The sequence below is a fragment of the Sinohyriopsis cumingii genome, chromosome 6, assembly GCF_028554795.1.
Source record: "Sinohyriopsis cumingii isolate HCF-2022 chromosome 6, ASM2855479v2, whole genome shotgun sequence".
NCBI lineage: Eukaryota > Metazoa > Mollusca > Bivalvia > Unionida > Unionidae > Sinohyriopsis > Sinohyriopsis cumingii.
This window is the reverse complement of record NC_142966.1, coordinates 138,172,649-138,189,926: the sequence shown is the minus strand read 5'-3', so window position 1 is coordinate 138,189,926 and position 17,278 is coordinate 138,172,649. Positions and strand designations below refer to the sequence as shown.

General features: G+C 35.5%; 1 protein-coding gene across 1 annotated transcript in view; it reads right to left on the bottom strand.

Moving 5' to 3' along the window:
- The window catches only part of LOC149798086 (gamma-aminobutyric acid receptor subunit beta-like), a 50,522-nt gene extending 33,491 nt beyond the window's left edge, over window positions 1-17,031 (bottom strand). Inside the window, exons 1-2 of the mRNA XM_089960837.1 lie at window positions 17,012-17,031; window positions 14,937-15,031 (exon numbers count right to left, since the gene is read on the bottom strand). Of these exons, the coding sequence (XP_089816963.1) occupies window positions 14,937-15,031; window positions 17,012-17,031 (115 nt within the window). The remainder of the gene's footprint in view (window positions 1-14,936; window positions 15,032-17,011) is intronic.
- Window positions 17,032-17,278: the final 247 nt, after the last annotated feature.

Here is a 17,278-nt window from a genome sequence, read left to right as displayed (position 1 = left end):
GCTGCTACTATTACTACTTCATATACTTCAGAGAAATAATACGAAATAAAAGGATGTTATAGCTGCTGCATACCATCATTATCATTATGATGACAGTTGTGCTGGTGGTGGTGGTGGTGGTAATGAAAATGGCAATGCTAATGTGACTGGGTTACTGCTGTTGACAGTTATGATTTGGCGTGCCTATTTTATCATATCAATCTCACTGCATGAATTCCATTTCTTATGACATGCTATTGACGTTTTCTAATTAAGAGTGTGACAGATGTTCGATACATTGACAGTAAAGTTTAAAGTTTTCAGAGAGATAGGACTAAATCTGATCTTTTTCCCCTCCATCAATGACACAGAAATATTATCTTACTCTAGTGTATAAAAAGGATGCTTTGAATGTCATATGTAGTTTTTGTCTCATTTATTTATGAACAGAGTTGAAATCAGAGTGATGCACTCGATAACTAAATACAATAATGTTCAAATCACATTTTGACCAGAGACGTTAAAAATAAAAGCATTGTATGACATGACCAAATATTTAACATTTACGTTCCCTGTGAATGTCTTGTAACTCGACCGGGACATAAAATGTTATCTGGACTGCCTGATTCGTTTCTGCATATAAGACTCGTGCTGCTAAATTGTTTCCCCATACAAAAGGATAAATGTTCAATCAATATACAGCAATGCATATGACAGTGTTGAAGTGATCCGCTGTAATTTACAGACTTGTCAGTTCCCCAACCCCCCACCCCACCCCGAAAAAGTCCATATTCCTTCTGGGGTGGCTGATTGGTCTATACACTGCGATACGCCCCTCTCCACTATGAAATCAGCTATTCTGTAAAGTTAAAGGGGATGTTAACATGGCTATATATAGTCGACATTTTGAAAGAGTGACGTGCTACTTATTTTTTATTTACCGATTCTGGTGTTATAGTTTCTCTTGCTTTACGGTAGAGCAACACGAGTAAGTTCCTAGTGTCGATGCAGTTGGAATACAGTACCCTTCCCAGGCCAAACTATAGCAGGCGATCCCGGCTGTTCCTATGGTTGTGATTCAAATTCACACCCTTTCAATAGCGGTATGGCACGCTAAACCGACGAGCAACCGCAGCTCCTGTCTCCATTAGCCACCGCTTGCGATATACATGAACATACATCCGGGTTCCTTCTACATCCACGGATCCGAAGGAACTTAGATAATCTGATAATTTACCAGAAAGAATTTCTTCACGGCTTTTTAATGCACGTGTTAATTATTAATTACGTACAAATATTGTGTTGCGCTGTGATTTCGGATGGTATGTTTACAAATTTGAGAGACTATATCAATTAACAAGTGAATAGCGGCCAAATATAATAGATATGATTTCTCGCACACTTAACTATCTCAAATATGTGTTCTGCCAAAAAGTATTAAGTTTGGGGGACACCACAGTTTTGGATCTTCGAGAAACATATGTTAAAGAGAAATGTTCTCTTCTCTCGATAATTACTTGTTTGTTGTCTCATTTGCTTCAAATCATCTTCGTATATTATACCAAATCTTTTTTTTTCTGAGTTGATTTACAGACAAGTTGTTTATTTTCTCAAATGTTGCATTTCTAGATGTTCGAACATTTTGTCCTATGATTAAATACAATTTTGGTACCTATTAGAACATGTTGGTATGTCTACAGGTTGGACTTGTTATCTGATATCACATGTCTACAGAAACGTCAATAAAAATTAAACAACTAGAGACATAGTTATTGTCGCTCAATCGATCTATCAAAATGATATATTATGAACAATCCACTAATTCACGGACTGTTAAAACTTAAATATAAAATGGATAAACGGGAATGCTCAGATTGCACTCTAAGTATTGCTCTCTTGCAGATTGAAGAACTTAAATGCTCGAGATGGTTGGTAAATATTGTATTTTCAACTGCCGACCCCTTTTGAACAGTCATTTACTTGACAGGCTTACTTTTCTTTGTTTTCATTAAAATAACTGTCACTTTGACTCTAAGAAACTAGGTCTGCGTACAACGGATGATGGTACACGAGCACGTGTCTTTGAAGGGCCGAGTTATATACGATTTGTCATAATTACTTGATATAAAGTTGCCATGTTTTAGACTCGCGTTTTCCAATTGAATAAGAAATTAAATGTATACGTTTACGTATTTTGTATAGTATAACACCATGGGATCAATAATATGTTATGGATATGTAATTTAATTATTTGTTTGTTTGTTTTAAGGATTTGTGTTTCATGACATGCTATTATAAGGTAACTTTGTCTACTGGATTCGATTTTTTATATAGAAATTCAGTTCATTTCTGTTTGACATGATTGCTGTAATACAGAAACACTGTATCTAATGCTGACCTAGTTCCTGACCTCGATTCAGAACCAGTAAGGGTTCTGTTATACAATTATTTTATTATTATTCTTTCCCAGAGTAACAACCATTGATTTCAGTTCTGGAAGGGTGACCATGTGACCCTCATACGGGAATCTGTTTTGCGTCTTAAATTAGTGTATAACTGTTTTCTGGAAAGAATTTGGGCATTCGGGTTCTAAACCATTGACACAAAGGTGTTTTGTTGTGACCAGTCTGAGTTGAAATTTTATTTAATGGAATAAAAGTGAATCTTTTCCTGGAAATATATAAGTGCTCATACAGAAGTCTTGGACAAAGACACTCATTGAAATTTATCCGAGAGTCAAAACTGGATTAAATTTCCTGTGATTCAACAAGGAACTGTTGACCCAACATCACTTAGAAGTTTGCAATATACATCATCGCCATCTATTTTGGGTTTAATCGGGGCTCGAAGTCAGATTCATTTAGGACTTTTTAATAATATGACTTATATTCTTTAATTCTTTGATTATTTTAAATTTGATTCGTAAAACCGTAAGTTCTTTTTCTCACTTTTACCTTGTTGTTTCTAGGGAAATAAATTATTTGTTAAAATGCTTTGTTGTTGATTTTTTCACCCCTTTTTGTTACGTTTTGTAAGAGCCTAGACACGTAACAAATAACACTCTGTGATCAATTGGAATTACTATTACGGCTCTAATGTGAACGTGTAGCACTCTGATATCTATTGGAATGCCATATTAAATTGCCCATATGACTACCTTTAATGTGGTACTATGGACTAAATGTATATTTAACACTGAGACTATTATTTATGATTTTAAAAACGGTCCTTTGGTATCTGGAGTAGAATTGTTATATGCAATATTAAAACAACAATTACTAACCAGTTGGCCGTTTGCCTGACCAGAAATTATACATTACTGACCAAAACCTGCACTGACTAATTACCAATATGACGTTTACAAGAATTAATGTATTTACTGACCAACGGCTACACGTACTAACCATTATATCACCACGTCATCTGCTTATCAATTCTCACACGAACTCAGACAATGGGTAAGGTGTAAAAAAGAATCACTATCACTACCTACTACCCTTATAATGTCTATAACCACTGAAGTGCTGAGTAAAGGAATAAATGGTAGAATAAAGTCTACGGGCAATTCCAAACTTATGGAGGCTGTAGCATAAAGCAGTCAGAGCGTGTTTTCTATCTTTCCTATCACAAATACGATTTAAAACTGCGAACGAGTGTAGATGTAGTATTATATAGCAGAAATCAAAACGCTGTGTTGGAGTACGCCAAATCAACGAATCCCTTTACAAAAATGTGTGTGTGAAAGCCAGTATATTATTAATACTATAAAAATAATATTTGATCTGTTGCTACTCTTTCTGTTTTGCTGAATGAGATTGTTATTATTATATATGGGGAGTAAGGCTAGTCAAATCAATTTTCAAACATTATTGTCATGAAGCAATAAAGCACTTGACCCTAATCATTTAAAGAGTTACTGTTCTGTTTCTAACATCTCATTCACCTAAAATTTGCTCTATCCCAACTTCTATATCAAATGATTTCAAATGGTCGTTTGTACAGTCTTCATATTGCCCTAGCCATATGACTGTAACTGCCCTTCTAAGTGAAGTTAACACCCTCGGCGTTGGAGAGTTGAAATATTAGGCACAGTCCGCTCCCTACTTGACACTTGTTTGGGCATTTGACACAATACACACAATATACCATGATAAAATTACTTCACCGTCTCCAGCATGAATTTGATTTTTTATTCACGTGACAATGGTGCAAATCCCACTTAATCAACATGACACAAATTGCGTACGTAAATGAATAACATTCCAGCCCTGTTCTTGGCCCCTTTCCCTTAAGTCAATGTACTCAACTTCTCTCAAGTGTTGGATCGACACCCGGTTTCTCATCAATTGTACACTGATGACACTCAAAATATACAAATCTAGCTACTCAGTTAAATCTGAGACTAACAACTAAGGCGTAAAGAGATGCATTTCCGATGTGAAGTGGATGACTCCAAGCCAATATGCATATCTGACCTCGCACATGTGTGTATCCCGTCTATCGACTTAAGCTCCTCTTTCGACACTCCAAGTATCATTGTTAACACTGTGAAAACGGCGTCTGACACAAAATCACTGTGATCTCATAAAAAAGTGATCTTACAACGTACCTTTTTCGACTAAAAGAACATACTTAAAAACTTAATGTTAACTTCCTTAATCATTGTAAGCATTTGTCTGATTTGTAATTTCATGGTGTTTGTTTTGTTGTCGTTGTATATGTTTCATGTGCTAATATTTTAAAGCACTTAGAGCTTCTGAAGAGTAGGCGTTGTTCAAAGTACAATTTATTATTTATTTATTTACTTATTTATTTATTTATTTATTTATTTATTTATTTATTTATGATTATTATTATTATTATTATTCCAAGACGAAACTGGAAACCGAGCATCGACGACGTTTTTTGTCGCCTCATACTCTGAGAGAAGCGTTAGCAGAAGTTCACTCTAATGATTTCGGAGAGAACATGAGTGGTTCGGATCCAGCACTATCTGCCTTCTCAGAGCCGAATGAGTTAAGTCGTTGGGTAGCCTTGAAGATTATTTCACATTTAAAGCAACCCAAAAAGTCACTTCAGAAAATTTTGAGCCATAATTTGCACTTAAGCTCTCAAATTTAAAGAGTTCAATTGCCACGTTCGGCAGATAAATGTCTGTCTTTACTACGGACTTATTGGAGTATATGTTAGAAAAGTTGAATTCGCTGTTTCAAGCATAAGTTCAATATCGCTTGCGACTATCAGTTATTACTTAATATATGCGATCACCTATTGGGATCAAATTTAATACACCTGCATAATTACGACGTGACGTTTTATCTTTGAATCAATTCCCTAGTACCTAAACAAGTATTCCCACCAATAATCACGACCAAGATCAGATGTGTTTAGCCCGAACCATCGTTGCGGTTCGAGCTTACTCAGAGAAAATCTATACACTGGAATGGAAATAAAGGTAAAATATTAGACAATCGGACAGATCCAAACTACTGAGAGAATTAGAAATCTTGTTGGAACTTAGATGAATTTTGAAATAGAACTTATGTGGAGTTTCTGAGATGCAGAAAATTCAAAGTGTAATTCGTGGAGATCTCCTGTTTAGATAGTTATTGCTGTGACCAATGTGACCAAGTATTTAGCAATCAGGAGCAACATATTCGTTGTGGCGAGAGGTATCGTTGCTGTTTATTCTCAAGACCTTCTGTTCCTGAAAGTCAAACCGGCTTATAAAGGCAAATGTTCATGAATCCTGCGTTTTACGAGTAACATTTCATGAAGAAATTACAACAGAAAAGTCGTTTGGTATTTACAGTGTGTCCCACTTTGGACAACGTGTGTAAACGAGTAACAATAGTTACATGTTTGTCCAAGAAAGAAGCTATGTCGTTTTTGTAACCTAGTCGTTAAGTTGGATAATCAATATTATATTCTTAGACATGGCAACTAACAGGAGGAAATATTGATTGACAGGAACAAGAAAATGAAACTAGACTATTGTCCATTTATCTTTGTGACTTAGAATGTTCGCAAGAGACAGGCGATAAGTGGGTGATAGATTCCACTACCCCCCAATCGTAAGTGTCAGGGTCGATGTCTTGAACTGTTTGACTATAACATGCCAATAACTATTGAGAAGAGAAGATTGGATCTTTTTCCGATGATAGTTTGGCTTTAGAAAACACCAGACCATCTATGAATTTCATGATGTTTACCTCGTGACGTCGTACGTGTTATCGTCACAGACAAGTGACAAATCATTTGGCTATGGAAGAGTTGTACAACAAAAACGTTAGTGTTTGGAAAGTCAAGGATACCAAGTGGCAGAAATGTGGGAAAATGATTACGACCGACCTTTGAATACAAATCCATAATTTCGACGCATAATGGAAGACGTCGACGTGGGGTACATCAATATATTTATTCAACGTAACAGTTTGTTTGGAAGACGGACCAATACTACATACTTGTATTACTAAGCCGACGAATCGCATGAAATAACAATTCAAATATAATCATGTGTGTTCGATCGAATTTTGCGCACAAGTCATCTTGAAAATTGTGACTGCACACATCTATGTTGAACACATTCGATGGTTTGGTCAAATATACGCCTTGACAGGAGCATGCGTGAATCTCAAAATATTTCAGGATATCAATCGTGAATATCGATTGTCAAAAGTGTACGAAATTTGGCACGTGAGTACATAGAACAAAACAAACAGGACGTGGATTCGAGTCCAGAGATTTGTTCAATCTACGTCAAATCGTTTCTGAAATTGTAGCAAAAAATCAGCGACTCTCCTTCTTGGTGTCACACTCAAGAAGACAGAATTCGTTCTAAGAACGGTACCTATTCCGACAAGGAATCGACTTGAAAATTGTAAACAGAACGTAGGAAGCCAATCTTTGCTTATCTCATGCTGAATATAATGTGGAGAAATTTGTTTCAACTACCGATATTGCCTAAGACTGAATCCTTGCTAGGTTCAAGTCAATACTGTCAGCTCAACGAAGATGAAGGAAAACGTATTAAATGTGAATAAAATCATAAAAGATTGATCTCAGTGAATAACGTAAAGGTCATGGAATATGTTCCCCCGAGAGGTTGGCAATGCAGTCATTACTGCTTAAGTGACGGCCAATGTTCGTCTAAAATTGTCATACGTCTTGACACCTTACGAAGAGTGTGCCCGTTACTTTGATAGCGACAGTTACATGTGCATAGATCACCTTGGGGACTATCACCCTAGAAGAACGTTTAAGAGCTTGGACCGACGGACATCCCGAAGAGACTAATTTAATTCTTGTCACTGTTGGAACTAAACATCACAGTTACCAGTACCGATATAAGTACGGGCAACTTCATCCCAAATGCAGAATGAAATGACTGACACTTATCTATTGTAAGAGTCAAGTAGTGATCTTAGACGTGTTGAAAGAAGCCTTAATGTCTTGTAAAAATGAGTCTACCGCACAAAACTGTATGTTGGATTGGATGTAATAACGGATTACGAGAAAAGAGTGCGACTTCCGGATCACAACACGGTAATCGTACGGGTACCGTCTTTCAATATAAATACGTTCCGAAAAGCAAAGAATGATCATCTTGAGTAAAGATGTTCACTCAAGAAGAGGGATTCCACACCGAATCTATGGCGTGAACCGACTGACTCCACGTCCAATGACGTTTAATGCGATACCGGGCCATGCGAACTGAGTGATGACGTGCCCTGTATACAGAGTGATGATGTGCCCTGCCATCAGATTGATGATGTGTCCTGCTAAATTAGCGATGCAGCACAGCTATGACGATGCACAAATGAAAGTGGTGAGGTCTGTATGTCCATCTATGGATGTCTTGCGTGCATTCAAATGACATCCTGTATACTATACGTTCATCGAGAATCACTAATCAGAAATGAAAACACGTTCCTTGTAGCTTTGTCTAGCTATTGTTGTGTAGCCATTCGATTCCAAACATTCAAATGCACATTGCCTAAATATTTGAAAAAAACTTACTCCGAGATCTTTAGCCAGAGAAGGATTGGTCCACTTTGGTCATGGAGCAGAAGTATAGTGCCTCAATTGTGATGGGAACCTCCATGAAATGGGGGTTTAAAGATGCAAAATGTCGGATAGCCTCTGTGCTGTCGCTACGTTCATTTAGCCGCATCATATTATTGTTTTTAGGGATCCCTTTTGAAAGAAGAGGATTCGGAGTTTACCTCTGGAGCCTGAAGACAGCATTTAGCACCAATTTGTACAGCTACACATGAATGCAGAAAACAATTGCATGCCGAATAACATAAAATGAATAAACACTGGTCACTAAAGATTGTTCTAAGACAGAATTAAAAGTCTGTACCATAGATGGAAAGAAAGATTCTGTGACAACCAGGGATAAGACTCTTCTGTGAACTCGTTAAACAACTCTCCAAACCACGACGTTTGTCATCGATCTTACATTAAATTTCGTGGAAGGATGTCAATGACAGCTTTCAAGACTGTTGTTTTACCATTTATTTTTGTTAAAGGAATTGCTACAACAAGACGATACCATTCATTTGAATTGTGAAAGACTTGCCATGCGTATAATAGAGACTAACTTGTTGGATTGAATTCACATGCAGAATCCCTTTGGTAAATTAATTATTAATTCATGCAAACACATGAGACCAAAACTTTGTATTGGCACGAAAAAACATATTGTGTTAAAACATTGCAATACAAGTCTTGTGTCCCTGGGAAAGACGAAATCCGTCGCATTTAAATTTGATACTCACAAAGACGTATATGTAGCTAGTTGTATACATCAAGTGATCAACGACTTGAAGAATGTACGTTACTAGAAAAGCATATTTCAATCATGGCATAGTTCACTGTTCCCATGGATAATTAATACAAGACCAATATATTGTGTAGAAATAGTCGATTTGGCCAATAAATGAACTCCAAATGTATAAGGAATTGTAAAACATACTAATTATAATACGAAAATGGATAAAACAAGCACGAGTGATGTGCATTTCTAATTTGGTATTCAAAGAATTTCGCAGTAAGTGGATGGTTGGTTTGTATTAGCGGCATATTTAACAAATTATTGGCTATACATGCGGCGAAAATAGGAGCAAAGGTGTCCTCCCAAGGCAATATGTGGCAGCCTACCCGGCTGACCATGACAGACAAACAATGATAAAAGAGCCAAAACTAAACACAAGTATCAGCAGTTCAGAATCCACACAAGCAAAAACTTCTATAATTCAGGGAGTATTGTGCAACACTTCTATATGCCTTGATTGTTGTGGTAGCCTCATTTTCTTATACACTTACACGGTTATTTCGCAATGGTGCTTTTTCTTTATCTTAAATTTCCTCTCTGTCTAGAATTCGTTCTCTGAAACTCTTGAAACTGTGTCCGGAAATATGTCGTTTTTTGCATTGGAAACCAATCGTGAACTTGGTGGTATGAGCAAAATTGTTTAATTAAAACGACGAAGGCTATCTTCTTGCTATAAGGGACAAGAAAGGTTGTAATAACAAAATTGATAGAGAAATTAGAAACGCTAGGATCGGACAAACAAAACCAAGAACGAACCTTTGATTATGACAAATATACACAGGTTAAACAAGAAATGTACTCTGAAAGTGCGGTTCGTACCCACCTCTCATGACATGCCATATGTGGTGGCCTATTGCAGACCAAACGATCTAAGAAACACTGTTGTCTTAGTTACACTGATGATACCCATCAACTAAAAACCCATCTGCAAATCAAAAACCTTTAAAGATAACTAACGCTAAATGTGCCAGTACATGATAAAAACTATCAAATTTTCCCCAACAATTATCGGAGAAAGCTTGAATATTTATAATCCTAAATGCAAAACAAACAATATTATCTCTTTCGTCACAAGCTGGTTATGTGTCCACCTTTATGTAGGAGAGACACAACAGACGTTCATAAATAATAACGTCCACATATCGTATTAGATTAGGAACAAGATTGCAAGAAATTTGGGAAAGAATATTTCTCACCTACTGTTCATTTTTTCAATGACAATGTTTTGACTGGAATTACTCATATTCTCGGCTAGAATTTAAAAGATGGGAAAGAAAAATAAACCTCCTGGATCCACCAATTCCAGACACTTAAACCCAAATGCTTAAAGAAGAAGGAATCAAAGAAAACATCTTAATGTATGTTATTATTATTATTATTATTATTATTAGCAGTAATAATTAGCAAAATTTGAAAATGATTACTCTGTGCCTAAAATTGATGTCAAAAAGCGTAATGTTATCCTTGAGTTCATTAATTTTTACAGGCCATTTTTGTGACATCTTAAGGGCGGAAAAACCTAACTTTGTGTATAGTTGAAGAAAGAATCAGTGTCATGTAAGTTTTCTTTATTCTCCGTTAATCGTTGTGTTTTATATTCTCGGTAGACTGTAAAATTGGAAATTGGATCATTTTTTTATATATACTTTATTTATATTATGTACTTAAATTTTGTCCATGCTTTTGATATGCAAAGAAAAAAAAATATTTACATAACAAATTTGTGTCCATGATTCTATTAGCAAACAATATGAGCATTTTAATTCATGATCGGTCTTGGGTGCAATTAGATTTCAATTTCACGTTGGAGTTATTAACATAAATTTACGTTATTGGTCATCTGAAAATGTGAATTAATAGGGGTTTGGTAAACAAATAATTTATTCCTGTTTTACATCAGTCTCTGGGAATCCATCGATCCAAATTTACAGATGTGTTGTAATTTAAGATTAATCATTCATTTACAACATTAATTGAAAATTCTAAATTCTAAAGTAATCATTGTCTTGGAACCTACACTTGAACAGTGGATTTGAATAAATTAATAAGTCTATTTATGATATTAATTATATCCCGTCTATTATCCGCACAAAACCTGTCAAATAAGGTAACCAGACACAGCCAGGCAAGTCATTTTGCAAGTCGTGTTTACCGTACGCTTTGTTATCCAAGTATGTAGGAGGCATGAATTTATTTTGGCGTTTTATATAGTATTTCCTTTGTAGATATCAAGTTGTTTCTTCTCCTGACAAAGAGCTTGTTTAGCTCGAAACGTTTGGAAACTTTTCACATTTTTCTGGTTATTGCTGCTGAACGGCACTGATGTGATGGTTTTGAATGTTATCATTCAGGAATACAAAATTCGTTTACTTTTGAGAAATCACCAGGTCTAGATATTGCAGTTACAATAGTCATTAGTTTCGGATAAATATTATGCTTCTAAAACAGTCTGGACATAAATATTGAGATATTATTTTCTCACCCAAGGGACAGAAAAATCTAACTGTTTTGCAAGCCTTACTTTTCTTATCTCAGTCTAGTCATCTCAGACCAGTCGTCTCAGTCAAGGTGTCCACGCGCTCAGAACTACTTACAAAAAGAAACCCTTGTTGTCTTCTGTTGTGCATGATGAAGTTGTTCTGAAATCAACAACAACAACACCAACAACAAAGATATTACGAAAACATAGTAACTTAAGGTCAATCCATCTTTGAGAACACACCATACAAAAACATTTCGAGATAGCGAGAGAAACACATGCACACGATGTCGAGCTTTTAGGTATTAGGGATTATGCTAGTTCGTTACACACGGCATGTTCAAATTTAATGCAGGCCTACCTCAGTACCTTTTCAGGTCAGGGTCATTAAATGTAGCTAAAGCTACCTAACTAGTTTTAAATACTTCGTGTGAAACAAATTATATATTGTTAGATACATTTAATGACGCTGCCCTGAAAATTGACTGTGCTACAGATAGGATAAAATTCTCAATTCTGTGTCAAATGAACTATGAGCAAAAACACTGATCCATCACACAGACTATAGACACATACACGTCATAGCATCCCAGCTCTCTTAACAACTGCATAAAACTTAGTAACAGCCAGAAATGTGTTATGTCAAACATGCTTTATTCTATTTTGTTAAGCATATCCATTGTGCCCCAGTTGAATCAAAAATATACCTACACTATTTAATGACAAATAATGCACTTACCAGCCAGAAGGAATCGTTTATTCCGCAACACATTAATCCATAAGTACATTTAACTGTAGCACTTGCCATATTTCCAAGACAGAAAAATAAGTTTTCAAAGAATCCGTGAACTTGAAAGTTTCGCACATGGGTCAATATTTGGATGGTCTTTGATACATGGGGATAATTTTAAAATCAATATTTAGCACAACACAAGTATGTCACAAACAGTTTCAACTCATCCAAACAAAAAGGAGAGTTATATACGATAGTGACACAGATCACTAATTACCCGTGAATAACCCAAGCATGGACACTCACGCTACATTTAACTTTTCGTTATAATAATAGCCTATACACTACAACAGAGGTGTGGGCCAAGTATCGATCCATTATTTGCAATATAATTTTCTAAATTGGAACTGATGAAAATGAAACATTTTTGTGGTAATAAATATTAGCTATTTATTGTTAATTTCATATAACATCCATATATTAAATGTGATAATACCTCAATACTAAGCAACGTTTTATGTTGTTATTTTATTTGGCTCACGCAAAATGACACGGTCGCGACACAGTCCTTATTAACATATTTGTATTAATGGACCCCATGTAAATATTTGCGCGTGAACTATATTGCACAAGTGAGAATTTCTTTTTTACTTTAAAGGAAATTACTGGGTGAGAAAAGGAATATACGTTGGGTTTTGGACCGAGACATGGAAATCCCAGTCGCAGGGTTACATTATATGTCTCCCCCCCCCGCGGCAAGTCTCGTGGGGAAGAAAACCTTGACTGGTCTTTCCTTGTCTCGGTCCAAAACGCGACATAGATTCTATATTGCTTAGCATTTACATTACGAAATACATTAGGCTTTGACATATTTTGTTACCATTAAATCGTTGTAAAAGCATCGTTCTCATGTCAGTTAATGGCAGTGAAGATGACAATCGAACAGAAATTACAGAGACCTTAGTGACACAAAACAGTTATGTTATTCATTTATTGAAACAGTGTAAGTGCAATCGTATTGTACATAACCATGAAACAATAAACGGTAAAAGGTTGTACATGTGTAATAGGCAAGAAAGCATCCCATCATTAGATAATTTGTTTGTATAATCTAACACTCAACTCCTCTATTCTCTGTCTGTTTGCCAAGTGTGAGACCTTGTGCAAACGTTTCAGAGTAGTCGTAGAAAATATCGATTCTAAATCAACATATTTACGTTAAATAACCGCTACAATGCATACATCGAGCAGAAAATAGTACCCGTGATGTTGCTATACATAATTATTTTTCCAATTGATGTCAGTAGTTTTCAAAGTATGTAAATTTTGTCGCTTTTAGAATCCAACTTTTATGCAGCACAACAAACTTATTAGCAAACGTTCTGAGACGAGTTTAGGATAATGCATTTTCCGCAAAGGTTTTCTGTTATGTCATCCATGTTAAAGGTCATTTTAAGGACTTTCCGTGGATAGATTAGTGTTTCTTTCTCCAAACATTGATCACATGCACTCGTAAATAGAAATCTATCTGAGCTGTCAGTTTAAAAGAAGATATAAATCCACACAATGAAATAACTAATGATTTAACACCAGCTGTTTAGAGATTTGATAAAGTTGTGGAGAAAAAGACCATCCTGTCCTAAAAATTCAATAAATCAAGGCATGACATTTCTTTATATCCTCATGTTGCCTAAGGATACCACAACCATTCATCATTCTTGCTATCACAGTTGATCTTTTGTATCATTTACGGTGAAAACCAAGCATCAATTCCAAAATTAGTCATATTTGGATAATTTGTATAAATATTTGGAAATGGTTCAAAATAATTTTCATGTAAATAAAATGCTAACAGCGCAAGCAAGAAACTGAAACATCATTCTAAAAAATATGTAGAATGTTCTGCTTAATTGTATATATTTACAATTGCGGGTATATTATTTCTAGCACTAGTACAATACTCGACAATTATGGATAATTACAATGTCAATACCTGTCGCAGACATAAGGGATCACTGCTAAGATCGACAATTATGGATAATTACAATGTCAATACCTGTCGCAGACATAAGGGATCACTGCTATGATCGACAATTATGTATAATTACAATGTCAATACCTGTCGCAGACATAAGGGATCACTGCTATGATCGACAATTATGGATAATTACAATGTCAATACATGTCGCAGACATAAGGGATCACTGTTATGATCGACAATTATGTATAATTACAATGTCAATACCTGTCGCAGACATAAGGGATCACTGCTATGATCGACAATTATGGATAATTACAATGTAAATACATGTCGCAGACGTAAGGGATCACTGCTATGATCGAGATGCTCTGAAAAGATCGCTGACATTGTCACGATATTCGTGATCATTCTCAGCAATATAACCCTGCGTAAATTTCAAAAATGTAGAATGGTCCTGGTACTATTTACATAATGCTTTACGTAGTTGTTTCATAATTTAGGGTTCGGCATCCGTTTAGAATTCATCTGCCATGTCCACTCATTTGTAAAGTGCTGTGTACTAAGTAAAATTCGTCCCGTTAATCTAATTCTCGTTTCTAGTACATACAATACAACACTACAATCGGTTACACGTGCCTTTCCAATGAGTCTGGCGTGCCACTGTTGACATGCGTACCATACTTTGCCGGTTTATATAATGGTCCTGTTCCTCTAATACGTTTCGTAGGCGTGCTATTAGCATAATACGTTATATCGGCGTCATATAGTTTATATAATGGTCTTATTTACATATTACAGTATGTAGTCCTTGTATAGTTTGTATAATGTTACTATTTATATAATACATTACGTAGGCGTTATATAAGTTACAAAATGGCCCTATTTACATAATAGGTTATGTATGTGTTATATAGGTCTAACCTACCTGCAAAGTTGGGCCTCAATCTTATATCGTAACCTTGAAGAAGTCTGTCGATGGCAGCCGAGGCATTTTCGAATCTTGAAGGATATTCTTCCGCTCTGCATAAAAAAATAACAAAAAGCGAGGGAAATGTATCTCAGAATATCTAAGAAAAGCATGTCTAGCAAAAAATATTATTGCAATAGCTTGTCCATCTGAAAACATGTCCTGTTTTGACAGGATAGTGTTTTGGGTTTATGTGGGCCAGGTATATAAAGTGACTATGGATTTGTACGGTGAAAACAAAAGAAGTTGACTTGAAAAATCGCAAGTTGTTATTTTTTAATTTATTATACAGCGCATAAAACAAACATTTTAGATAATCGCGGCATTTCAATAGCAAGATCTTGTGATGAACGAATGTCAAAATTATGGATTAACAACACATGCACGGTGTATTTGTGGCTCGCAAATATCGATGCTAAAACAAAATCATGAATTGATGGACATGCATTTTCCTGCAGCGGAAAAGTGCTGAAACATGCCCACTTTAATTTCTTTTTAAATCGGGAACGTTAGCGCGTTGTTTAATTTTGCGTATACTTAACCAAATTTTGTTGTTGTATATGATTTATTTTTCTTTCTGAACAGACAGTTTATTTTTCTATCTGTATATGAAATACGTAATCAAAATCGTGGTTATTGTTCATAGAAATGTTTTTCATAGAATCTCTCTTTTGTCACCTGAATGCAGGAGGAAATAACAGCACAGGAGGCAATCACAAGGCAAAAGAAAACAACAATGCCGGAATCAATGGCTCATACTACAAAGATTACCACGATGATAATACTCTTGTGCTTGCTACTATGTTCCACTATTTACTGTAAAAGCATCAGATACAATTGCACGCTATGGCCGATGAAGGATCTGTAATAAACGGTGCTTGCAGTAGTTGAATGGGTTGTAACTTATCCGGTAACAAATGAATGCAAAACAACTTTTCATTATTCAAAGCTATATATTCACGATGTCAACGTGTAAACCTATCTTTCTATTTCATAACTTTTACTTGCGTATATTACACCCCTAAAAATCAATATCGTCTATAATAAAAGGTCAAAGAACATGGTCCAGCTGTATTGGAACAATACGATACAATAATACAATACAGCCAATTAAATGCTTCAAGACAAAGTACTCACATTTAGGTGGACGGGTGGGAGGCAAGTCTGTATTTAAATGAGATGTATATATCTAAATATGTTTCTTAGAATCAGTTTTTATATCTATATAATTTAATTGTCCCGTGTTTGATGAAATGTTTAGGATGAGTTGTGGTGGGAAAATAATTTTGCTATGGAATTACGCGTTATCAAGATGACTGCATCCTTTATTATGCATGTAATGAAATAATTATGTCTGGCAAATTAGTTGTGTCTGGCACATGAATTATGTCTGAATAATATTGTAAGTATGTCATTAAATAATGAACATTATCGGAAGGTACATTTACTTTTGGTCCAAAGCTATCTGAGAAACAATATTTCTCCTCCGTAGCACAACTGCAAAATCGGCAATATTATACCACGCAATAATTTTAAGTATGATAATCATGTGTGAGAGAAATGGACATGAATCTATCTCTTGGTTGATTAGAAAAAAAAATCGTCAAAATTTATGTCTCATGAAATTAAACAGCAATAAACACTGAATGCAGAAATTGCTGTCTAGCAAAATAAAAAATAAAAATTGGTATTAAGTTGGAAATATATCAAAGTGCTGCATTTGAACCAACTACGTCGATCTAACTCTCGACAAGATAAAGAAATTTCTACATATACACTATTAAAAACAATCGGATGGATGAATATAAACATGAAAGGAAATGGACATTACTAGCAAATAGGCCACGTGACGTTAAACGTGAGGAGCAAGAGATTTGATGTTTATAAATTATTACAAGGAAAAGAGATGTTGAGACCTTGTTTGGATTTGAGTCAACTGTTTTCAGTCAGTCATCAATCGATAAAACTTCAATCAGATACGTCATTTGTTCAAACAAGTTACAGATAATTAAAAAAACTATGTATCCACCTACCTCATAAGAGTGAGTAACATAGTAACAATTGGCCACACGTGGTAAACCGGTGCCATGAGCGGCTATCAAGGCATTGGGTAGGTACAGATTTCCACATGTAGAAGAACACTAACAAGAAAAAGAAATCCTTCCCCCTTGGCATTTATTGCCACTGAATCTCGATATCATCGCTGAGCATGCGTGCCTTAGCTGCAAACAAAACAACAATCCAAGTAAAGAGCCCAGAGAACTGTTGTGAGCGGAATCAATTCAATCTCGTACTCATAT